This window comes from Tenrec ecaudatus, chromosome 6 (assembly GCF_050624435.1).
Source record: "Tenrec ecaudatus isolate mTenEca1 chromosome 6, mTenEca1.hap1, whole genome shotgun sequence".
NCBI lineage: Eukaryota > Metazoa > Chordata > Mammalia > Afrosoricida > Tenrecidae > Tenrec > Tenrec ecaudatus.
Window position 1 is genome coordinate 67,405,216 of NC_134535.1, and position 25,325 is coordinate 67,430,540.

The following is a 25,325-nucleotide window of genomic DNA, read 5'->3' on the forward strand; positions in this document are numbered from 1 at the left end:
TTTACGACATATATTAGCTATTTATTATTCCATATTTACAAGTAATTTAATATATTATTCCATATTTATAAGCACTCTAATTTTCATACAATTATCTCCACTGTATACTGAGAAGAGCTGAGACAGGGGAACATTTTGGTGGCTTGGAGTCAGTCACGGGGTAGGTGCAGAGGAAAGGGTTTGACCCAGGTCTTTCCACAGCCCACCGCTGCTTCCCTCGGGCGAGCGTACATGGATGAAAAGAGCTGTTAGCTGCTGAGTCCTTCCACTTCCGGAAGTCAGTCTGAGGAACATTTCAAGTACATTTTCACCTTGTACACAGGAAGTAAGGCAGAGCTTACTTCAAGCTGCATACATAATCTACGACTGACTGGAGTACCTTCTAAAACACACACACACCTAGTATTAAAAATGATTTTAAAATATTAGTTCCAAAAGGTAATTAAGAGTTAACCTTTACTAGTCCCTAAAAATGTATCTTCTATAAGATTTGTAAACTTCATTTTCAGTTCTGTTTTAAAGTGTTGATACCACTGAAGTAACATTTTTCTTCTTTGAATCTTGTCTTGTAAAACCATAGTCTTCTCTCTTTCTAAAAGTGCAGGAAGCTCTCTCCAGTTCTTAATGAAGATAAAGGGCGCGCCCATGGACTTGAGCAACTGCAGAGGGGCATGATGGGAGACCGATGTATTTCCACAGTCGCCAGGGGTCATCACATCCTCTACCACGGGAACGGAGCCATAGGAGCAAGCCTCATAGATCCTGTAACACTCTGTGTTCACTCCTACTGGACACAAGGTGAGGTCACTCTGCAGCAAAGCGTCCTGGTAAGTCTTCAGGCTTGCATTTGTCTCCTGAGGCTGCCACCTAGAAAATCAGAGACACCACTTTGTTTTCACTTGACTGAGTATAATCTTTGTGAAAGAAAAGATTTTCTCTTTCAATGTCCACTAGAGGAATTACTAAACACGTTATAGAAATGATAAGCTAATGAAAGAACTAAGATCTTGCTGAACTAGGTCTCTTGAGAACATTTAAGAATCTAGGGGAGGGAGGGTGGGGTGGAAAGGGGGAACCGATTACAAGGATCTACATATAACCTCCTCCCTAGGGGACGGACAACAGAGAAGTGGGTGAAGGGAGACGTCGGACAGTGTAAGACATGACAAAATAAGAAATTACATATTATCAAGGGTTCCTGAGGGAGGGGGGAGTGGGGAGGGAGGGGGGAAATGAGGAGCTGATATTAAGGGCTCAAGTAGAAAGAAAATGTTTTGAAAATGATGATGGCAACAAATGTACAAATGTGCTTAGCACAATGAATATATGTATGGATTGTGATAAGACCTGTATGAGGCCCCAATAAACTGATTAAAAAAATAAAATATGTCAATGAATAATATCAATTAGATCCTTATTTTCTGAGTGCTAAGTACCATCGTCATTCTACAAGCCACCACCCTCTAAATTCCTGCCCTTACAGAATATATATTCCAGTTCCAGGGGTAGAGATGGGCAAAAACTGAGTCAAGTCAGTGTATTATTATGTAGAAAGTATGAGTGATGGGAGGAAACCAGCAGAGAAATGTGGAGGGCATTCCTGAGGGGCAGGGTTGCAATTTTGAAGAGGCGATCTGGAATATCTCGTTGAGGGGGCATGTGTGCACCCAGGTAGGAGGAATGGGAACAAGTGGTGCAGGTATTTTTAGGGAATCCAGAGTACAAGGAAGCTAAAGGACATGGCACTACTAAAGGTTCTTCTTGTCTTTGGCATGCCAGAGAGGGTGAAGCAAGGTGACTGTGGGAGAAAGGTGTAGAAGATGGGAATCACCTAGGTGACACCAAATCATGAACAATGACTTTCAAACAAAGACGGATGTAAGGGGGCAGGGAAACGAGGTTAATGGAAATGGAATAAGAAGAATACAAAAATGGGAATGTGCATGCCTTGTCAAGAATGTCACTACACAAGATGTTTAGAAACTGTTGACTGGGAGCCTAAACTGTTGTTTAAAAAGTCACTGAAAATACAATATTAGTTCTACAACAACAACTAAGCCTAGCCCTAACCCCAAACCTAAACTTACCCTATCTGGAAACATCATTCTATTTCTATTCTTAGTATGAGCCCTGTCCCTCACCCTAATGCTGTTAACTTAGCCTACACCAAACCAAATACAAGCCTAACTCTTATCCTAACTTTTACCATAACTATACCCCAACCCTAATTGCAACCTTATCGCTAGCTATAATGTTAACACCCAAATCTAACTCTAATCTGATCATTAAAACCACAATTAATATAACCATATATATTAATTAAAAATTATTATGAATTTGGTGAAGGTTTACAAAACAGAGTCATGAGTCATAAATATTTATCAGCACAAATGTGACTGTTGGGCCGAGGACAGACTGTACAGGAGTAGGTGTCGAGGTTGAGAGGCCAGTCAGAATGCCAGAGGTCCTCTCCCGACTCTTCCAATTTCCTCAATGTGGAAAAGCTGGGGAGGGAGGTGTTAGAGTTTGAGGAGAGATAATGGATAAAGTAGCCTGCAAGGGTAATAAGAGAAGACATGGACAAGGAAAATGTACAATTGCTGGACACCTGCGGTTCAAAGCTATGCATTTAAAGCAAGACCAATTCGCACTCTTCTCCAACCAAGGTCAGCTGCTTGAATGCAGGTATGGAGCCAGCAGAGAGCTGGATTGAACCAGAGTTGGAATTTGCGGGATTAGGGAGCTCAAAGTACTGTATGCAGTCATGACGGCTAGGAAATGTAAGTGGGATAAAGAAGAAAGTGAAGATATGAAAGGATTAAAAGACAATACAAAGGTAGTAGAAATGGACTTGAAGTCCCAGGTGGATTGTTGGCATCCATTGGAATGGGAATAACCATTGTGTAGACTGACGGGAGGTGGAGGCTACGGAGTAATTTAAGTAAACATGAACTCCTGGAGAGGCTACAGCAAATGTCTGATGACATGGGCTAAGAAATGGCCATGAAAGGCTGAGTTCAGCTGGAGGTCCACATCCCTGGTGGAGAGGATGCCAGGGGCTGTGGGATGAAGCTGATGGATGGAATGGCCGACTAGGCAGATTTGAATGTCCCCGGAATTAAGGTTGGAGTGGTGCTAAGACCTTCAAAGAATTAAGTGGATAAACTCAAGGTCAGTAAAAAACCTCAATGAGGAAGGATAGAAGCAGCAATGAAAAGCAAGGAGGAGTCTACCCCAGCTCCAGGCTATTCCCACATAAACTCCTCATACTGCCTTCACTGCACTTGACTGCACGGGCCCTGGCCCCCTCCTGTTCACCACACATGGCAGACAGCCATTTGCCTTACAGCCTGTGCATTTGCTATTCCCTCTGCCTGGAGTACTTTTCTCCCAGATATACACGTGGCTCATCCTTGGATCTTCCTCAGATCTCGGCTTAAATGTACCCTTCTCACTAATGCCTTAGTTGGCCATTCCAAGACAGCAGTAAAAGCCCAATCTCTAGCACCTCTGTATCCCTTCTCTGCTTGCTTTTTTTTACACTGCATGTATCACCTTCTGATAAAATATATTTTATTTGTCTTCTCAGTAACTATTTAATGATAAAGGCCTGGACTTTTGGAAGCTTTGTTCAAGGTGGTATTCCTATTGGCTAAGACAGTTTCTGGTATATCTTTTAAATAAAAACATATTTTTTAAATTGTGGATTAGATGGGAGTTTACATTTCAGATCACCAATTTTGTAATCAAGTTCCCCCCAAAGCCCTGGTGGCACAGTGGTTACATGTTGAGCTGCTAAGTACAAGGTCAGCAGTTCAAAACCACCAGTTGTTTTGTGGGAGAAACACAAGACTTTCTATTTCAGTCCAGCGTTCCAGTCCCGGAAACCCAAAGGGGCAGGCTCTACCCTGTCTTTTAGCATTGCTATGAGTTGGATTTGATTTGATGGAAATAAGCTTGGCTTAATTTTGGTTATCAAGCTACCGAATAACTTACTCTACTGCCCACCTTTAATTTCTCTTCTCTCTTTTGTGGATTATTGTCTTGTCCTTCAGCCAATTCAGCACCTGTCAACCCTGTAGCCTAGAGCTTCATCTTCCCTTCCTTACCCTCCTTGTAACTTCTCAAGTCTGTTTCTTTGTTATGAAAGTCTTTGTTTTCCTTTGTAGTAGTGCCCTCCTACAGGATTTGTCACTTTATGATTGACTAATTTCACTCGCTTCTCTGGAGAAGCTGGATTATATGAACAAGAATTTGGCATCGGGATTGGAGGAAGGCTTAACGATTAACACCCTGAGACATGCGTATGACCTGCTTGCTGAAAATGAGGAGGAGTTGAAGCAAGGTCAAGGACTGCAGCCTTAGTGTGGAGTACAACTCAATGTAAAGAAGACCAAAACCCTCAGAACTAGATCGATAGGTAACACCACGATCAATGGGGAAAAGATGGAAATTGTCAAGGATTTCATCTTTCTTGGATTATAATCAATGCTCATGGAAGCAACAGCCAAAAGATTAAATGCTGCATTGTACTGGGTAAATCTGCCACACAGACCTCTTTAAAGTGTTGAAAAGCAAGGAGGTAACTTTGAGACTTTAGCTGTTTCTGAACCCAAATAGGAGGCACAGGGAATCTAGGACAGACAAACCCCTCAACACCAGCGGTGGGAGTGGCGACACCAGGAGGGAAGGGCGTGTAGAAAGGGAGAACAGATCTCGGAGATCTATGTGTAACCTCCTCTCTGGGAGATGGGCAATGGGAAGGCGGGTGAGGGGAGACGCTGGGGAGTGTAAGATAAGATATAATAATTATTTATAAACTATCAAGGGACCAGGGGTGGGATCGGGGAGGGAGGGGGATGGGGAGAAAAAAGGGAAACCGAGCTGATTCCAGGAACCCAAGTGGAAGGTGAATTATGAGAGCGACGAGTGCAACGAATGTATAAGGGTGCTTTGCTCAATTGATGTATGTACAGATTGTGATAAGAGCCTTATGAGCCCCAATAAAAAGATTAAAAAAAAAAAGAATCCATGCATCTGAATTGTGGCGCTGGTGCAGTACTACAGTGAAAGTCTCCTGGATTGCCAAAGGGGCAACGCTTCTGTCTTGGAAGACGTATGGCCACAGTGCTCCTCAGAAGCAAGGATGGCAAGACTTTGTCTTACATACTTTGGACAAGTTGTCGGGAGAGAGCAGTTCTTGGAGAAGAACACCATGCGTGGTAAAGTACAGGGGCAGTGAAAATGAGGAAGGTCCTCAGAGACGGGCTGATACAAAGGCTGCACCAATGGGTTCAATCACAGGGAAGACTGCAGCTGGCCCTGGACCGGGCAGTGTTTGTTCCAGAACTGCCTCGATGGCACCTACCAACAGTTTCCCTTAGCATACTGTTCTCCAGATAAATCCATCAGACAGTATTTCTGGATACATAATGGTTGACTGGGTGAATATAATATGATTCCACTAACAATAGAATTGGGAAGTATCTATTCCAGAAGGTTTCTGCTACAGTTAAAAAAATCTAGATCTAGAGCAGTGGTTCTCAACCTTCCTAATGCCATGGCCCTTTCATGTAGTTCCTCATGTTGTGGTGGCCCCACAACCATAAAATTATTTTCATTACTACTTCATAATTGTAATTTTGCTACGGTTTTGAATCCGGAGACCCATGAAAAGGTCGTTCGACTCCCAAAGGGGTCACGGTCCACAGGCTGAGAACCACTGATCTAGAAGGATATTTTTCAGGTATAACTTCTCAAATGATTCTGTTTTATATACAAAACATTCCATTTGCTTATTTAACAACCAGATGAAGGACTATAAAATTTATTCCGTTAGTGTATGTGAGAACATTTGTTTTCCGATTACCATATAAACAAATAATGAAGAAAGTCAACGATTGGCTGAGTCACTAAATTCCTGAAATCCCTGTAGTCCCTATCACCCATGCATCCTTCTAAACACTCAGCATTAATCCTAGGCCTACCTCATGCACACTCCTATGTTAGGATTCTGGGGATTCAGAACTGAATATGTGCCCCTGTCCCAGGTGGCATCAGGTTCCTGAGCGTGTGAGGAGCCTTGCATGTGAGTCTTGGCATCCTGAACTGCTCAGCAGCACGTCTCAGGGATGAACCTTGGGCCGTTGTGGCCTTCAGAATGTCCTGTTTATCAAGTCTGACGAACACGTATTATTCAGGAAACTCTAACAAGTCAGACTGGCATGTGGGAAGTACCAGTGTTCTTCTTCAACTCTATGGATTATAATTACAGGCTGTGATCAAGATATAATGACACCTTGATCAGCAAGTGCTTCAAATCCTCATTTTCAGCAAGCAAGGTAATATGCATATCGCAGGTTATTAATCATTAAGCCTTCCTCCAATCCTGATGCCAATTTTTTCTTCATATAATCCAGCTTCTCCAGAGAAGCCGAGTGAAAGCAGTCAATCATAAAGAGACAAATACTGTAGGAGACCACTTATCTTCCTATTTTGAATGTATTCGTGTCCATTTCTGTTGTACTAGTATTTCTTTCATTGCTCCTGTTATCAATGTGACTTCTGAGCAGTATTCCTGAAGTTAACAGTGATTATTTGAAGTGCACCTGGGTTGCCACACATAGAAACCCTCAGATTAAGGAACAAACTGGATGGATGAGTCAAGTATACACAGAACTTACTGTTCTCTTGCTGAAACCCAGCAAAGCTTATCATTCCCATCTTGTTTCAAAATGTTCACCAGTGCTTGTCTGGATGAATTTTCATAAACAGTTCCTAAGAAATTACATAGGTATGGTCTCTCATCATGCAGCATTGACCAACTTGCTTCTACTACAGGAAAATTCCGGTATCTATAAAAGATAAGCACACACAAGTTAACAATACACCACAATTGGATTGGCCAAATTCTCAAAACCCAACATGAGACAGAGAAGTTTTAAATCTTATTCTTGAAACCCAAACTTGTACTGTTCCATGCTGACTTTAGAAAAGTCCTCAAATCTCTTGACTTGAAAAAGGATCCTCATATTGACATTTCATGACATTGCCATCAGATTAGGTGTAAAAAAGTGCTCTGCCTCTTACACTCATGGACTTTCATCACTCACCTGCAACTATTACAAACAGATGCGACCTTCAACGTACAAACCAAAGAAAATATGAAAACAAACATAATTTATAGGTTATCAAGAGTTCTTGAGGGTGGAAAGGTCGGGGAGGGAGGGGAAAAAAGAGGAGCTGAAACCAAGGACTCAAACAGAAAGAAAATGTTTTGGAGATGATGAGGGCAACGTATGTACAAATGTGCTTGATACAACTGATGTGTGGATTGTTGTAAGAGCCCCCAATAAAATGATTTATAAACAAAACAAACCAACCCTTCTATACTTATAATGATCATGATTTCACCAATGTGTTAGCCAGAAGCTGGAATGGTTAGAGTGCATCCTATAACAAAGGGTTTTGCAAAATTAATTTCAAGGGCTTTTTGAGTAGATTTAAGAACAACAGTAACATTTCACTCCATCAGGAACCCACTGAAATGGCATTTGGAAACACAGGGCTGAAACTGTGTCTGCAACATAACTTCCTCTAAGAGCAGAGGTTCACGTAGCTGTCTGTAACAGTTCCCCAGACTTTTGTGACAGGCAAAATGCCTCTACACATTACCAAATGTTTCCCGTGGGGTAAAATGTATTCGGCTGAGATCTGATCTAAGAGAAAGATACAGGCCTAGTTGAACATCACTAGAATTGCAGCGTGTCTGTCCTATACTGTGTGAGTAGGATATGTAAAATTATTTTCTTTCAAAGCATTTTAAAAATGCTCCTACTCCTCATTTAATCAACTGTCATGTTATTTGATATTTTGCACTCATGAAAACAATTTTAGAAGCACTACTATTTGACAATTTTCTCATGAATGATGCAGATCTGGCAGCAAGGAATGCTTTGAGATGAGTGTCACACTGGCTATGATGGTTCTGGTTACACATCAGCTTGACTGAGCATGAGTCTCATGGGTTGGCAGTCATGTAGCGATTTTCCATTTTGTGACCATCCTCCACTTTATCATAATGCTGACTTTTGCACAGTTACCTGGTCTTCAGTGCCTAGCCACCTTGCTAGGTGCGGAATGGGTATTATATGGACTCTATTCAAGAGAGAGAGTTTTCAGAGCAAGATCTCAGAGGGTTGGACCTAGAAATAGGTCTTATTAATCTACTTCCTGGGTGACATTTGTATAGGCCACATCTGTAGTCTGAGGTCACATGTGACAGCCAGTGAAGGAGACTGACTATCTGAGCTGACTGAAATCAAGGCTGTGAGCTTTTTCATAATTCAGCCACTCAAACAATCGTTACCAAGTCTCTCCTCTGTGCCAGGTACTGGTTTAGGCCCTGGCAAGAGAGCAGTGAACAAAATAAGACAAGAGTTCCTGCCCTTAAGAAGTTTATAGATAAGGGACAATTACTCTTAATGCCAATTGATTCTCAATTAAAAACATCCTATAACGAAAGATAAGAAATATATTTTCTACTTTAGAGCTGGAGACAGACTTTATATAAAATATATCGATAAATTTTAGCTATCATATAATTGACCCCTCATTTTACACCCCAATTTGTATAAACTCAACTAGTCTTAGTGACAGATCTGAAATATTACAATCCTTTCAAACCCAACGTATTTTAATATTGTTGTCTTTAAACCCAAACCCCACTGTTTTCTAGAGGATTCAACTCAGAGCAACCGTGTCAGAGCAACCATGTCGGCAGTCCTCTGCCCTGGGCTTTTCGAGGCTGTAGATCTTCACCGGAGTGACAGCCTCATCTTTCTCCCTCGCGGTTGGCAGCTCAATGCTGAGCCTGCAGCACCACCAGGGTTCCTGCTGCCCTTCAAGTAAGGTTTCAAGGGGTATTAAAACGAAAAACAAAAACTATTCATTTACATAGATTCTACAACTGTTTTAAGAAAGTCTGCCTGTCATTCTCTGCTAAGTATCTCTCTAAGACACTTCAAATAAGCTGTAAAATTCATCTGACCCTTTGGAGTTTCAAAACAGAGATAAGAAACTTTACTCACTTGCCGATAACACACTTTAAAGAAATCATTATTGGTACTGAAGCAGGAGACAAAGCCACACTTTTGCCTCCAGGAAAGACCGCCCTTAACGATACCAAAAGGACAAAAGCTTATGCACATCTTAAACACTATCTTGCTGATCCAGAAACAGGTCTTAGGAGTCTAGAAATGCATACAAGATTTTATACTTACGTTGCCACTCCTAAAGGCCACTGGAAGACATCCACCCCGTTCATCCAGGGGCTGTCATAGACTATGAACAGGAGCTCAACAGGGCCTCCATTGCTTTTCAGGAACTGACTTATCCATTCATTACGACAATGCTCATTTCCAAGCAAAACCACAGCAAGATGATGGAGCTTTTGAGTTTGCACTAAATTTTGAGCATAAAGTAACCACTGAGTGGCATAAAAGACTTTGGTTTTCTCTCTCCCATTCAAAACGAGCACCACATTGTCCACATCAATGGAGAAGTACCCCGGCACTACTGCGGGTCCAGTGATGAAGCTGTTAAAAAAAAACAACAGACAAATAAACAAAAACGGTGCGACTATTTGGAATCAGAAGTTGTTAATTAGTTTATAGTCACTCCATAATGACATTTAATCCATATTCTTTCTAGAAATGTAATCATCTGTACAACACAAATTCTTTTGAACAAGTCTAGAAGATGGGGCGTGGCAACAGATTAATGGGAAGCTTTAGATGTAGACAGATGGTAATAAAAATTCGGTCATCTTTTGAATGGCTTTAACCCCATTCAAAATACGTACTCGACAGGATAGGTAAGACTGCAAATCAGGCTGTGTAGTCCAAACCCAAAACATGCTTAATTAAAGTCCATAGTCGCCAGCCTGCTATTACGCCCTTCATCTCAGTCTGAACTAGTGGGTGGCAAAGCGTCGATGCAGAGAGAAGGTGGAGGTCATTATGAGCATTCTAAGGGGGCTAAGTCTCCAGGGTATTTCTGAATGCTAGAGGAAATCAAGCATATCATAAAATACGGTAACGTAAAAAGTTAATGTAAGTTAAAATTTTTAGAAAAAGAAAAATATTTATGCATACATATATATATATAAACATGCTGGGCAGGACACACACCAAGTTCCTGGCAGCAGCTACCTCAGAGGAAGAAGGAAGAGACGGATGGAGGAGCAGAATTAGAAAGCTTCAGTTTGATTGGAAATATTTTAATTCTTTTAGAGAGGAAAGTAAAATATGTAGAGCAAATATGACAGAGAGCTGGAATTTGTTAGTTCTGGATGGTTCACAGGTGGGAATTGGCTGGATTAGTCTCTCTCTGTTCTTTACTGTATTTTTCTAAAGGATTAGGCATGTTCTATAACTCACATTTTTATAATAGGTGCTACTTAGAAAACCAGTAACAATGAAATATTTCAAAGCTTTATACATGAAATAGAGAAAAATCCCATATAATCTATTTTAAAATTAGTCACACCAGTCCTGGATTCTGCACAGCCAGCTAAACGTCCTTGAATCTTTAGTCATATGCAGAAAGCTTGGTTTGATTGCTTATTATTGCTGGGAGAGAAAACTAACCGTTCTTAAGTGCCTTTTATCTAGATTGGCCCCTTACCCTCCAATAGTTCTTTAGGGTGCATTATCTCCCACTGCTGTGGAGACGTACGTGATACCCTCCTCTTGGTACCGCCCATTGTTTAAAAGCTTGTGTTATGCCAATTTGTTGAAGATAATTTAAAAAATGATACAATAGTATTTCATTTCCATTTCTGACTATATGATAGTTAAGTGACTAAAAATGTTTACATCAGGGTGATGTGTTAAGAATATCTACTAATACCTTGATCCCTTAGCTATGCCCTGAATGACATATCTTTGTTTACCTTGATATTACTGTCCTGGAATGCTAGTTCTAAGACATGACTTTGAGGCATAAAGCAATTGTAAATCATACACAGGGATGCATTGCTTAACGATCACTTGGGCAACCTACTGCACATCACCTGTGGTCCCATAGGTTTGTTTTGTTTGTTTTTAAAAAGGAAAGCACAGTTCTCATTCTTTAAAAGAAATATTTACCCATAATGGTTTTTAAATCCCAAGTTCCCAGAGTAAACGATCAGTGGGGGCTCCAGGACATCCCCCAATCCCTGTAGCACCTTCTCCTGGCCTTATTTGTCCAGCAGCTGTGCCACCCGTTCACTCCCGGCATAGGGCAGCGCCTGGTGTGGGCGTTGGCTGGACCCGCCGGCATTTGTAGGCTCCAGGCTCTGGAAGGCAGCAGCGATGACTGCCTATTATCAGAAAGCAGCCACCCCATTAATCATTAGTATTAGTTATACAAATTTTCACTCACTGTGATCAATAGTGAGAGGAGCCCTTTGGGCACAGTGGGTTATGCTTTGGGCTGCTAACCACAAGGTCAGCAGTTTGACACCAGCTGCTCTGAGGGAAAACATTGGGGCCTCCTACTCCTATAAAGATTTACTGTCTTAGAAACCCACAGGAGTGGGTCTACTGAGTCCTATAGGGTTGCTATGCGTCTGAATCAACTCAATGGCAGGGACTTTGGTTTTTTGGTTTGGCGATGAATGGTCAGCAGGAAGCTTATTTTATTAAATGGGTAGATGTTTATATATCTTAACACTATTTTTATGCATGAAAATAATAAAAGGCGATTTTTGTGATGAGCAAAGGCCATGGTGACTAGAAGGAGGATTCCTCTCTTAAAAAGAGTTTTCCTATAAAATGAAAGTATAAATCAACACGATTTCAATAAGCAGAAACAGTCAATATTCTTTAAAGAGAGAACATGGGTCCCAGGTCCATTTGCAATCGATTTGAACATATAAATTCAATGACCATGTCAATAAAGCATATTTGGGAAGGGGCATGGATGTACAGTGACAGAGACAAAGAAGAAGGGGACCTGAGTTGCGGGGAAGTACAGCAGCACCTATTTTAGTAAGAGTAAACGAACAAAACTGATAACGCTTTCATAGTGGTGATTATGTGCTAGATACTCTTTCTAAGCCCTTGACATCCATCGATGCATTTATTCTCCCAGTTCCACCTTATTTTGAGCATGAAGAATCCAGCACGGGTGGTTCAGACACTTGCTTATGTCCAGACAGCTACCAACCGAGGAGTCGGAATTTCCGTCCATGTAGTCCCAGCGCTGTAAGTAGTGCAGCACAGCAAGCCATCCTGTGTAGTTCTAGTTCGTCACCCGGGGTCGCTATGAGTTGGAATAGACTCAATAGCATACAGCAAGTCTCAGCTTCAGAGCCTGTGCTCTGAACAACTCAGTCACATTGCTATTCTGCCCAGTAGTGACAGGTCTCATCAGAGGGAAGTTCAGTTTTTCAACTCACTGCCATACAGTCGATTCTAACTCATATGGACTCTCAAGGACAGGCACAACTGCCCCTGTGGATTTGTTTCTTAAACTATAACTCTTTGGGAGTAGACAGCCTCAGTCTTTCTCCCAAGGAGCAGTTGGTGGTTTCAAACTGCATCCCAACCCATAACTCACTACTCTTTCAGAACTTGCCCCACATATATGCACACATCCTGGTCACACACTCTCTGCGATGCAAGGTGTGTGCAAGTCCAGATTTAAAACCAGCTGCTCTGTGGGACAAAGACGGGGATCTTTCTATGGTCATTAAAGTTGGTCTGGGAAACCCACAGGGGCAGTTCTACCCCGTTCTACAGGGTGTCCAGGAGCCAGCACTGACTCACTGGCAGGGAGTTTGAGTATTCTGATGTGCCAATAATCTTGGTGTTCCTCAAGACTAGGGTTCTGATCTCAAGGTCCAGCAACTCATTTCTTCAAGGGGTTTTGTTATATCTAAGTACTCATAACTTTGCCTCTGAAATGTTTTACCATATTCATGGGTATAGTTGCAATATATGTGTGTATGTATATATGTATACATACTATGTGCATGTATATATGAATATATATATATACACATAAACACACACGCATACATATCCTCTGTGAAGTCTACAAATATTGGTGGGTAGACGCCCACTTTCCCTTCCACACTTGTTGAGCCTCATGTCTATAGAGGACCGATTAGTAGCTCACCACTATTGCAGGACTGGAACACACAGTTCTCTTACATCCTAAGGAAATAGCATTGATGTTTGATATAATGTGAACCTTTAGACAAAAATCTCAGAAAAGAAGGATATCTTAGGGTTGTTTGTTTTTAAGTCAATGCTATCTATTTGGTTCATTCCTTTGCTATATTATAATAACTCTATGAGGTAGTTAGTTTATTGTGCCAGCCTGGCTGATAAACACATGTGGGATTAATTGAAGGGCGGAGAGATAAATGGCTTGGCAAACCTCGCCTTTCTTGTCTGTTGCTCTTTGATCATGGGACCAGTGTGCGGCTGCCTTGCTTGTTCTTTGCCTCAATTTGCAAGATACACTACCTGTGGGACAACTAACCCGTTGACTATGTCGCTGTAATTTGAGGTCCCTTCAAGACCTGCTTCACCACACCATTCGAATTTACATCTCTTGAGCTGGGGGCTGTTGGACCCTGTCATCTGGCTGACTGCTGGTGACCTGCCTTGCTGTTTGCTGTCTGTGCCCGGATAGCCTGAATTGCTCTACAGAGGACTACCCAGAGACCCTTAAGACTTGAAGGACTACCAGTGTCTCACAACTCTCTCATGGGAGTGAGTTGCACTGAGCCACTTTGAGACAGTTTATTGTGCCAACCTGGCCGATAAACACAAGTGGGATTAATTGAAATGTGGAGAGATAAATGGCTCCATGACCCTTGCCTTTCTTGGCTCTCGCTCTTTAATCATCAGACCAGTGTGCAGCTGCCTTGCTTGTTCTGTGCCTCAATTTACGGGTACACTACCTGTGGGATACCTAGCCTGTAGACTGTTTCGCTGTAAGGTGAGGTCCCTTTAAGACCACACAATTGGAATTTACATCTCTGGAGCTGGGGACTGACAGTTGATGACCTGGCTGACAGTTGGTGACCTGCCTGGCTCTTTGCTGCCTGTGCTGGGATAGCCTGGCTCTCTCTGCAGAGGACTACCTGGCAGCCCTCAAGACTTGAAGGACTGCTAGTGTCTCACAACTCTCTCTCGAGAGTGAGTTGCACTGAGCCATTTGTACTGCTTTATAATTTAACTGTTCATTTCTTGTGCTATATATCTAACTATCTTTATCAATATATATATAAAATTATCAGCAATCTGGTTTTATCTCTCTAGAGAACCCTAACACATTTGTACTGCTTTATAACTTAATTAACTGTTTATTTCTTATATTACCTATCTATCTATCTATCTATCTATCTATCTATCTATCTATCTATCTAACTATCTATCTTCCTTTCTTTCTATCTATCTATCTATAAATGATTAGCATTCTAGCTAATTAGAACCCTGTCTAACACACTCTATAACTTTAAGTTTTCAGAGAGTAACTTCTTTATGAAATTTTAAGATTGTTCTTGAAAAAAAATCTATGATTAGATGGTGTTGTGGTTACACATTGGGCTATGTTCTGCATGGTTCGTAGTTCAAAAGCACCAGCAGCTCCTTAGGAGAAAGACTGGGCTTCCTATCCCGGTAAACAGTTACAGTCTCGGAAACCCACAGTGGGGGGTCGCTATGAGTCAGCATTGGCTTGATGGCAGTGAGTTTGGTTTTTTGGTTATATATATTATGGCTAGAACTGTTATAAAAATATCCCTAATACATATTTCCTTTTTAAATACTAAATTTTAGAGTTATATTCATAATAGATGTTTACTTTCAAATATCTGAAGGTAGGACTATTCACAATCTTGAATGGGGATTAGATCAATATAAGCTTGAATAGAAATGAAAGGACAAACAGACCTTACTAAAGCTGATTTTAAAGACCATTTCACATTTGAAAGATATACACAGTGAAATTGTTTTCCAAGAGTTTTTAAAGTAAATAAAGAAAACAGCAGTGAAAATTAAAATGAAATTGAAATCAATGACAATTTTTCCTCTCTTGGGTTCCATGGGAAAGAAATGGAATCCTAGAAACACAGACTCTTTGATTCACATTTTCCCCCTACTAATACAATTGTCACATAAAGTATTTTAAATAAGCATTTTAAAACTAATCATTCTTACTTTTAAAATTTCAATAACAATGCAAAAACAAAATGATTAAAAAAAGAAAGTAAAAACATTTAGGAATAGCATTTTTTGCTTTAAAAAATTTAATATTATAAAGTTATCAAGATTTTTCTAAATAAAATTCTCTTAATTATATCCTTTTAAAACTCTTTGTGTGATGTAATAACCTATGAACATTTTTTAAGAAATGGAAGCTCAAAAATATCTCAGCAATACATTGATTTTATATTTAAAATTAGATTTCTTAATATTACAGTAAAGTGGTAATGCAAACCATTGAAGTCATATAGTAAACCTTACATAAAAGGTCTTAATAAGTAAAGTTTTCTCTAGTAGAGTGATTGTTTTCATACTACCTCAATCTTACAAAAAGTGACTATCACTAGTCTATTAGAAAGAAAAAGAAAATATCTTTAAGTTTAGATCTTATTCCTCTAAATTATGAAATGTTAAATGCTCATCAATGATTGAATCTTAAAGACACGGAACATGCACTTTTCCATAAAACTAGAAATATTTTGACAAAAATGAAACGGACATGGTTTTAAACACAAGAAGTATTTTGCACTGCCCACTCTTCCTAAGAAAATACTCAAGGTACGGTTTAACCACTAATATATATTCATGAGATTTATTTCTCCATTGTTCACAAAAAGCTGAGATAAAAATTTTTGTGTAAAGATTTTCCTTTTATTTTTTTCTCTAGAATTTACATAAAACATTGTACCTCAACACAGCAAAAGTTAATGCTACACAATTAATACCTGAAATGTGTTCTTCCTACAATTGAATTTCCTTCTCTCCACTGAGCAGTCAGATCAGAGGGGTCAAGTAAGCCTTCAAAAATATGCTCCCACAGATACAAACCTGGAAATGAAAAATGTAACATAAACATTTACTGTCTGATTGCGTTATGTGAGATGAGTTTATATTCCTCTTGACTAAAAAAATCTGATTCTTTTTAGCAAAAGCTAAAATTCTTCACATGACAGCAAATATATGAGACACAGTACTAAAAGGTTGTCAGTGTAAAATGCGACAAAGGGTGGATTATATTAAGGGCAATAACTTTGTTTATGTTAAATTTGAGAAATCCCTAACACCAGACCTTGATTACCCAGTTTATCCCCAAATGAGATGTGTTCCATTACAGCATAAATTGCTGCAGGATCAGAATTGTTTCTGTATTATAACTAAGTAGAGGAACAACCAGTTAGTGCTAAATACCACCAAGAAAACAGAATAAAGCAAAATGCATGGCTGTTGAGTAATTTCTGAGTCCTGGTGACCCCGTGTGTTATAGAACTGCTCCTCAGGATTTTCTTGATTGTAATCTGTCCAGAAGTTAAGCAGCAGGCCTTTCTTCTACAGTGCCATGGGGTAGGTTCACACCACCAATCGTGAGGCTGGTAAAACCCACTGCCATCACGTCGATTCTGACTCATAATGATTCCAACTGCAAATCATGTGTGTCACCCAGGGACACGACCAGAAGGGCCTTTAAACACACACACACACACACACACACACACACACACACACACACACACACACACGTCAAGGATACCACCTTACTTGTACAAACATCTGTAGGGCAGTCCCTGATGTTTGGCATCATTTCACCTGAGTCATATTTGTATGCGGGGGCACATAGTGAGGTCATGTGGGGATCACAAAACAGTTCTGGGAGCCTTATTTTACTTACACTGCAAGATGCACTGTTCCATCTCATTCCTCCCTGCTACTAAATGACAGCCAAACAACAATGTTTAAAGACTTGGCTAATTAGAAAAAACAGTCTTAAAGATGTGGTATGCTGAATAATTTCCCAAGATGTTCTTTTCCTAATCCCTAAACCCTGTGACTGTGATTTTATATAAGAGACTTTGCATATTTGATTAAATTAAGGATGCTGAGGCGGGAGAAGTGACGTTCATAATTGAGCAACACCTCCTCTGCTACTGCGACCTCCCTCTCAGCCACAACCCAACCTCGGTAGTCACTGGCAGCCCTTCTTAGAACGCTAGCAGTACCAACAAGAGGCATACCACTCTGTCCCCCTTTCCACCAGCCTTGCTTTTGGCTAAAGGCCTTGACAGAATGCCCACAGGAATGTTTCACAATGCTGAAGAAGCACTGACTCGGCTATGCCTGGAAACTTGGAAGTCAGCTACCAGGCCAACTGGTTGGAAGACATCCATACTTATGCCCATTCCAAAGCAAGGTGCCCCAACAGAATGCTTAGTCTATAGAACGATATCACTGATAATTGCACGCAAGTAAAATATTGCTTAAGATCACCCCAAAATGGTTAAAACAGCACACTGACAGGGAACTGCCAGAAGTTCAGGCTGGATTCAGAAGAGGATGTGGAACAAGGGATATTATTGCTGATGTCAGACGGATTTTGGCTCAAAGCAGAGCATACCAAAAATATGTTTGTGTCTCACTGTTTATACAAAGGCATTCAACTAAGTGGACCATAATAAACTGTGGATAACCTTGAGAAGAATGGGAATTCCAGAATACTTCATTGTGCTCATGTGGAACATGCACACGGATCAAGAGGCAGTTGTGCAAACAGAACAAAGGAATACTGCATCAATTAAAATCAGGAAAGGGGTGACAGGGTCACATCCTCTCACCATACTTAATCTATATGCTGAGACAATCATCAGAGAAGCTGGAGTATGTGAAGCAGACTGTAGCATCACGTTTGGAGGAAGGTTTATTAACAACCTGCAGTTTGAAGATGACACACCTTGCTTGCTGGATGTGAGGAGTATCCGAAGTACTTGATCATGAAGATCAAGGATTGTAGCCTTCAGTATGGATCACAACTCAATGTAAAGAGACCAAAATCCTGAAAACTGGACCAATAGGTGACACCATGATAAATAAAGAAAAGTTTGAAGCAGTCAAGGATTTTGCCTTCCTGGGATCCACAATCAATGCTCATGGGAGCAGCAGTCAGGAGATCAAAAAGTCCATCTGCTGCACGTGGCCTTATTAGAGCACTGAAGAATAGGGATGTTTCTTTGAGGACTAAGGTATGCCTGACTCAAGCCATGGTATTCACCACTGCATCACATACATGTCAATACTGGACACGGAAGAAGGAAGACAGAAGAATAGATGCATTTGAATTGTGGTGCTGGAGGAGAATATTGAAAGTAGCAAAGACTGCTAGAAGGACAAACCAATCTGTATTGAAAGAAGTAAGGCCAGAGTATTCCTTATAGGTAAGGACGGCAATACTTCGCCTCACATACTTTGGACATATTGTCAGAAGGGACCAGTCCCTGGACAAGACCTTTATGTCTGGTAAAATGAAGGGTGGAGAAAAAGAGGAAGGCCCTTGATGAGAGATGGATTGACACAGGCTTCGACAATGGGTCATAGGAACAATCTTGAGGATAGTGCAGTGTTTTGTTTTTTCGTGCATAGGGGTTGCTCTGGGTTGGAGCCGACTCTATGACACTTAACAAGGACGACGATGACGACAACAACAACAACAACGATTCCACCATGAACTGCTAGATGAATGAATAAATCTGTCTTAGAATAAGCACAGCCAGACTGCTTCTTAGAAGGGAATACGATGACTTCACCTCACATATGTTGGACACGTTATCAGAAAGACCGGCCCCTGGGGAAGGACATCATGTTTGATAAATTGGTCACTGAAAATGTAGAAGACTCAAAAAGATGGACAGACACTGCCTGGAACAATCCTGTCCAACCCTGCCATGTTATGAGGGTGGAGTAGCACAAGGTGTGTTCTGTGTGCTATACAGAGGGTCACTAGGACTCAGGGTCAACACAACAAACCTAACAATAATTCATGGGATCTTTCCTACCTCTGTGGCATGACAATCTAGGTTGGAATACTAGACTCTCATAAGAATGGGAGCAAAAATGCTTTTATGGAAATCAAGGTTACATACAATAAAAACAGGAATGTTAAAAGTCTAGGAAATCCCTACAGTGAAAAAGCCTACTGAACATTTTTCAGTTCAGTGTTTCTGAAATTTGCTTGGTTACCAGGCTCACATCATACACTTGGTCTCAAATAAAACAATGCCACACAACCCATTTTTGCATCTGGAAATAAAACTGTAGTCTGCTCCAGGTCAACAATGGAATTCATGTGTTTGCACCAAGAAAGCTAAAATTCTCTCACACACACACACACACACACACACACACACACACTATCTTCATGCGCTAATTAACGATGAATAAAATGATATTAAGATGAATTTGACTTAATGTCAACAAAGTCTGCTGTATGGTACATTTTACTAACTCTACAAATTAACTTACCAATGGCAGCTTTCCCCCAGATCTGTACACGAAGGTCTGTTTTCCTCTTTGTGGATTTATTTAATATTTGAAGGCTAGATTTAAATCTGTGTTGTTGCTCATTTTTTTCATCTATTTCCCAAGGATTCCATTCTTCACTTTCTAGAGTTGATTGTTCTGTTTTAAAGAGAGTAAAAGTGTTTATCAGTGAAGTAAAGGAAGCTAACAACCAAACCCACTGGCTTCAATTCTGATGTGTAGCAAACACGTGGCTGCAGAGGACGCTGCCAGCGCTTTCTTCTGAGGTGCCTCTGGGTGGGTTACTAGTCAAACACTTAACTCTACACCGTACAGGTCCTCAGTAAGGTAAGGATGGCTGCAGTTAAGTTAGATGTTACACCAAAAATACCCAGTTGTCATGATTTCCAGTCGCGTGACACTGGGTTTCCAAAGCTGTAACTATTTAGCAGGGCAGATAGCTTCATCTTTCTCCCACAGCCAGCCAGTGGGCACGGTTAGCAGTGCAAAGCTGTCAACAGTGCCAATGACCAAATGAAAACTCACTGCCAGCACTCCAGTACTCACTGATCCTAAAAGGTGGGGTAGACCTGGCCCTGTTGGTTTGAGAGGCTGTTTCCCCCCCTCATTTATTTATTTATTCATGTTCACAGGCCTGGAGTCAAGGGTATATATATATATATATATATGTAATTAAACACATATATTTTGAAACCACAGATAATCAAATTATTTCCTATATCATAATTTTGTCTATAAAATGACCTGAAAAGAACACTGCGCTTGCAGTCAGGGTAATACCTCGGTGAGGCTGTAATTTCTACCCCAGCAGAAAACATCATCTCTTCCCTGCGGAGCAGCTGGCGGGTTCGCACGACCAACCTTGTGGTTTGCAAGCAACACAGAACCCTCTATGCCACCATCAGAGAATCCTAGTTTCAATCACACTTCAATGTTTTCAAAGTGATAAAGTAATTGAACATGATAAATTGGTTAAACACAAAATATTTTTAAAAAGGGGAAATCGGAAACCTTAAAAAAATTTTTAATGACCCCTTTACTCTGAAAGATCTTTTTTGTTGTTGTTTGTTGACCTTTAGGAGTTTTTCTTATATAGAGTCTGGTGGGTACCATGCCCTGGCCCCAAAGTCTATTTTTGGTATTCCCTGGGGACTTCATTGCTGCTCTATTGCATGCCCTTAGCGTTTCACCCTGGTGTGGTGGGGTCAGATCAGGCACAATGCCCGCACTGTTGTCTCCAGCGTTGTCCCCAGTAGCGTTATGGGTCAGTGAGGGACACGAGGGATGTCATGCTTCATGGTGGGGCAGGCCCTATGGTCCTCTCTGTGCATTGTCTGCTTTGGGCAGGATATTGTCCTCAGGGCTTGGTGGGCCAGGATGTGCTCCACTCTCTCTCCTTCCCTCTTCGCTGAATGATCTTAAAATAAAAGTTAATACAGAAAGACAGGCAAATGATATCTCCCAAAACAAAGCCCATTAAACTAAGTGGGTAATATGTAGCAATATCAACAGCTTAGCTGTTCTAATTTTTAATTCCATTGCTTACGTAGTAAAAGAGGAGCCCTGCTAGTGTAGTGGTTATATGTGGGGCTGAGATCCTCCTGGTTGGCAGTTTGAAGCCACCCGTAGCTCCGAAGGAGAAAGACTAGGTTTTCTACCCCTGTAAATAGTTTGGGAGACCCACAGTGGGAATCTCTATATGTCAGTATTGACTCCATGGCAGTAGTTTGGTTGGTTTACACATTAATAGAGAAAACAACCCCCCCAGTGGTCATGAAATTGGCTGTGACTAATGACAGCCATGTTTCAGAGTAGAACACTCCAAAGGGGTTTCAACCACTGAAGCAGATTGCCACCTTACTTCCGAGGTGTCTCTAGTTGGAACTCCAATCCCAAATGTCCAAACTTGCAGACACTAAAGTCATTAACTATTCACACCACCCAGCGACTGTGCATACTGAAACCCCAAACTCCCCAGCATCGGTCAAATCGACTCCTAGCGACCCTATAAGACAGAGTACAACTGCCCCTGTGCGTTTCCCAGCATGTAAATCTTTCAAGGAAAGCAAGCCTCAAACGATGGGGCAGGTGGTTCGAACTACCGATCTTGTGATTAGCAGCCCAACGTGTAACCCACTAATGTCAATAGGGTTCTTTAGCGCTTGGGCATATAGTTGTTTTTAAGTTAGTAGGAAAATTCCATTGTCTTTTGATTAAGATTACCCCATGAACATTTTTAAGTTCCCTATGCATATCCACTAGTTTAAGATACTATTACACAAAGTATCAACACGGAGTTCTTTCTTGACACTGATGACAATATAGAGCCAGATCTTGGAGGGAAAGAACCCTGGCCTTCCGAATATACGTGCATACTTAGAGAGGCTCTTTATTGCAACATGGTAAGACGGAGAGCTCTTCAACCCTGCGGAGATTTGCGGCCTCCAATGGCATTTGCCAGAATTTCTCAGGCAATGGTGACGCCATCTGGCACTCTCAATAGGGGTTTGAAAGGGGTGCGTCCCGTCCACCTGGGGGGTGGGGAGCGGGGGCGGCCGGGGGGATTGGGACTAGAACCACAGGCTGTCCCCACCCTCCACCTTCCAAAGCCCGCGCTGAGGCCGGCTCCGGCCCGAGAGCCGGATGAATGGCCGGCCCGGTCCCGGCGGCTCCTACCTCGGCCGCGCCGCTCTCGCGCCGGGACCGCCCCCTTCCTGAGGCCCCGCGGGGCCGCGGCGGGGGCCGGGCGGCGCCCCCCGAGGAAGACGTGGTAGGCGGCGTAGAGGGAGAAGAGGCAGTACAGGGCGATGAGAAAGGAGCAGAGCCGCTTCCGCGTCAGCCGCATGCCCGCCGGCCTCCATCGAGCGGCGCCGAGGAGCGGCGGCGGCGCGAGGCCCCAGCGGCGACCCGCGCAGGCCCAGGCCTGCTCGGGACCCGCCTTCCCGCCGCGCCTCCCCGAATCCCAGTTCGTCGGCCCCGCCCCGCCCCTGGCCCCGCCCCGCCACAGTCCCCGCCCCGCGCCTCCATGGCCCCGCCCACAGCCACCGCTCCTTCCGGGTTCCGGGGGCGGTGGGGGCGCTGCCGGCCGGCCTCTTTGGAGTGGGCGCCAGTCTCCGCATGGTGGGAGCTCTCGGGACCGCCTTAAGGGCATTCCTTAAGGCTCTTTTCAGTCTTGCCTTCCACCTGTTCTCCCGCAAGCCCAGAGACCGAGCCAAGCAGAGGCGACACCAGTGGTAGTCCGTGAAGACCGCGTGGAGACACGGATCATTTTTTGTCAAGTCCCCTGCGTCTAGTACAGGGCCTGCTGTGTTGATAAGTGAACGGCTATGAATGCTTATTTAAAAGATCACCATGTATTACGATGACGTAATTTGACTATAGTCTCTTGTCAAATATGAACCAAACCTACTGCGGTTTAATCGATCTTGACTCAGGCTGGGACGGATGAAAACATGTGAGAGTTTAAGATTAATCTGTTGTGCGAGTCATGTATATTCATGAGTACGGACACCCGTGTTTTAGCTACCCATGATGCAACTTTTATGTAACTAGGAGCCTGGCATGGTGCCCTGGTGACTTAGTAGTTATAAATTGGGCTGTTAACCACAAGGTTATGAGTTCAAAACCACCAGCCTTTTCAGAAGAGAGGAGGCGCTCCACTCCTGTGAAGAGTTACAGTCTCAGAAACTCACAGAGGCAGTTTACATCCTATCCTGTAGGGTTGCTAGGAGTTGTAATGAACTCAATGGCAAGACTTGGCCTTCCACTTAGGGGGCATGTCATCAGGAGAGGCCAGACCCTAGAGAAGGACATCATGTTTGGTAAAGTGGAGTGGCAGCAAAAAAGAGGAAGGTTCTTGATGAGCTGGATGGACACAGTGCCTGTATCAGTGGGCTCAGACATAGCAACAATTGTGAGGATGGCTCTGGACCGTCCAGAGTTTCCTTCTGTAGTGCACAGGGTAGGAGCCGACTCGAAGAATCCTAACAACAAGAATGAGCTTAAGTGGCCTGGTGTAGGCTATTTATCAGTCATGGTTTACTATGCTGACAACGACAAATTCAAGAGAAATGACTTTGCCTTCATCTTCAAAAAGGACATTTTAAGGTCTGTCTCTAAGTAAAATGTTGTTTGTGATACAGCAATATCTATCTATATACAAGGAAATCCAGTCAATACAATTACTGTTCAAATTCACACATGGACCACTAAAGCTAGTGATGAAGAAATTGAAGAGTTCTACTAACGTCTTTAGTTTGAACTTGAACAAACATGCGAATGACTTGCACTGATAATTGTTGAGTAATTGGAATGCTGAAGTTAGAAACAAAGAGAAAGAAGAGTAGTTCGAAAAGATAGCCTTGATGATAGAAATGATATGGAGATGGCATGATGGAATTTCTCAAGACCAACAACTTCTCAAATACGTTTTTTCAACAACATAAACAATGACTATACAGATGGGTTTCTCTCAGGCGTCCTCAAATTACGGCCTGCCAAGGATATTTTCAGCCCGCCGGGTGTTTTTGCCCCGTTTGTATTTTTTTACTTCAAAATAAGATATGCGCAGTGTACATAGGAATTTGTTCATAATTTTTTTAAAACTAGAGTTTGGCCCTCCAACTGGTCTGAGGGACAGTGAACTGGCCCCCTGTTTAAAAAGTTTGAGGACCCCTGCAGTCTAGATAAAATACACAGGAGTCAAACTGACTATATTGTGGGACCAATGATGGAGAAGCTCAATAAGATCAACCAAACTGAAGCCATGGGCCAACTGTAGAATTGATCGATTGCTCATATGTAAGTTCAGGTTGAAGTTGAAGAAAACTAAACAAGTCCAAGGAAGCCAAAATCCAAGTTTGAGTATATTCCATTTGAATTTTGAGAACATCTCAAGAATATGTTTGTCTTATTGAGCACTAATGACAGGAAACCTAATGAGCAGTGGGGATGACATATCAAGAACACAATGCATGGAGAAAGCAAAATATCATTAAAAAGATAGGAAAGGAATAGATCAAAATGGGTGTCAGAAGAGATTATGAAATTCGCTTATGATTATAGAGAAGTTAAAGCAAAGGGAAGAAACGAAGTAAAAACTGAACAGAATATTTCAACTGGAAGCTCTAAAGGAAAGGATATTGCCATAAAATGAGCAAAGAACTGGAGTCACAAAACCAAAAAGGATGAAAATGGTCAGCATATATCAAGCTGAAAGAATGGGTGAAAAAAATCGAGCATTGTGTTTCAATATTAAGAAATTCTATTGACAAAATATTGAATGATGCAGTAAACATCAAGAGAAGATGGAAGGAATACACAGTCACCGTATCAAAAAGAATTAGTGGACACCCAACGATTTCAAGAAGTAACATGATCAAGAACCAGTGATAGTAAAGGAAGATGTCCAAGCTATACTGAAGGCATTAGCCAACAACAAGGCTCTGGGAGTTGATGGACTAGCAACTGAAATATTTCAGTAAGATGATGAAGTAATGGAAGCGTTCACTTGGGTCCATGCTAAGAAATTTGGAGGATAGGTACATGATATACTGACAGGAAAAGGTCAATAATTGTATGGATTCCTAAGAAAGGTGAACCTGCAGAATGGGGAAATTATCCACCAGTATCATTGAATCTGTATGCTGAGCAAATAATCAGAAAAGCTGAATGAAGGAGAATATATGGAGAAGAATGTGGCATCAAGATTGGAGGAAGGCTTATTTACAACTTGCGATATGCCGATGGCATAAA

At 41.8% G+C, this 25,325-nt stretch overlaps 1 protein-coding gene across 1 annotated transcript; it reads right to left on the minus strand.

Moving 5' to 3' along the window:
* RXYLT1 (ribitol xylosyltransferase 1) lies at nt 1-22,492 on the minus strand. Its single transcript, XM_075551346.1, has 6 exons — nt 22,248-22,492; nt 19,554-19,709; nt 15,992-16,094; nt 9,282-9,596; nt 6,684-6,854; nt 1-867 (listed from the first exon to the last, which is right to left on the minus strand). Exons 1-6 carry the CDS (start codon nt 22,414-22,416, stop codon nt 450-452), a joined length of 1,332 nt encoding a protein of 443 aa, XP_075407461.1. The 5' UTR covers nt 22,417-22,492; the 3' UTR covers nt 1-449.
* Nucleotides 22,493-25,325: the final 2,833 nt, after the last annotated feature.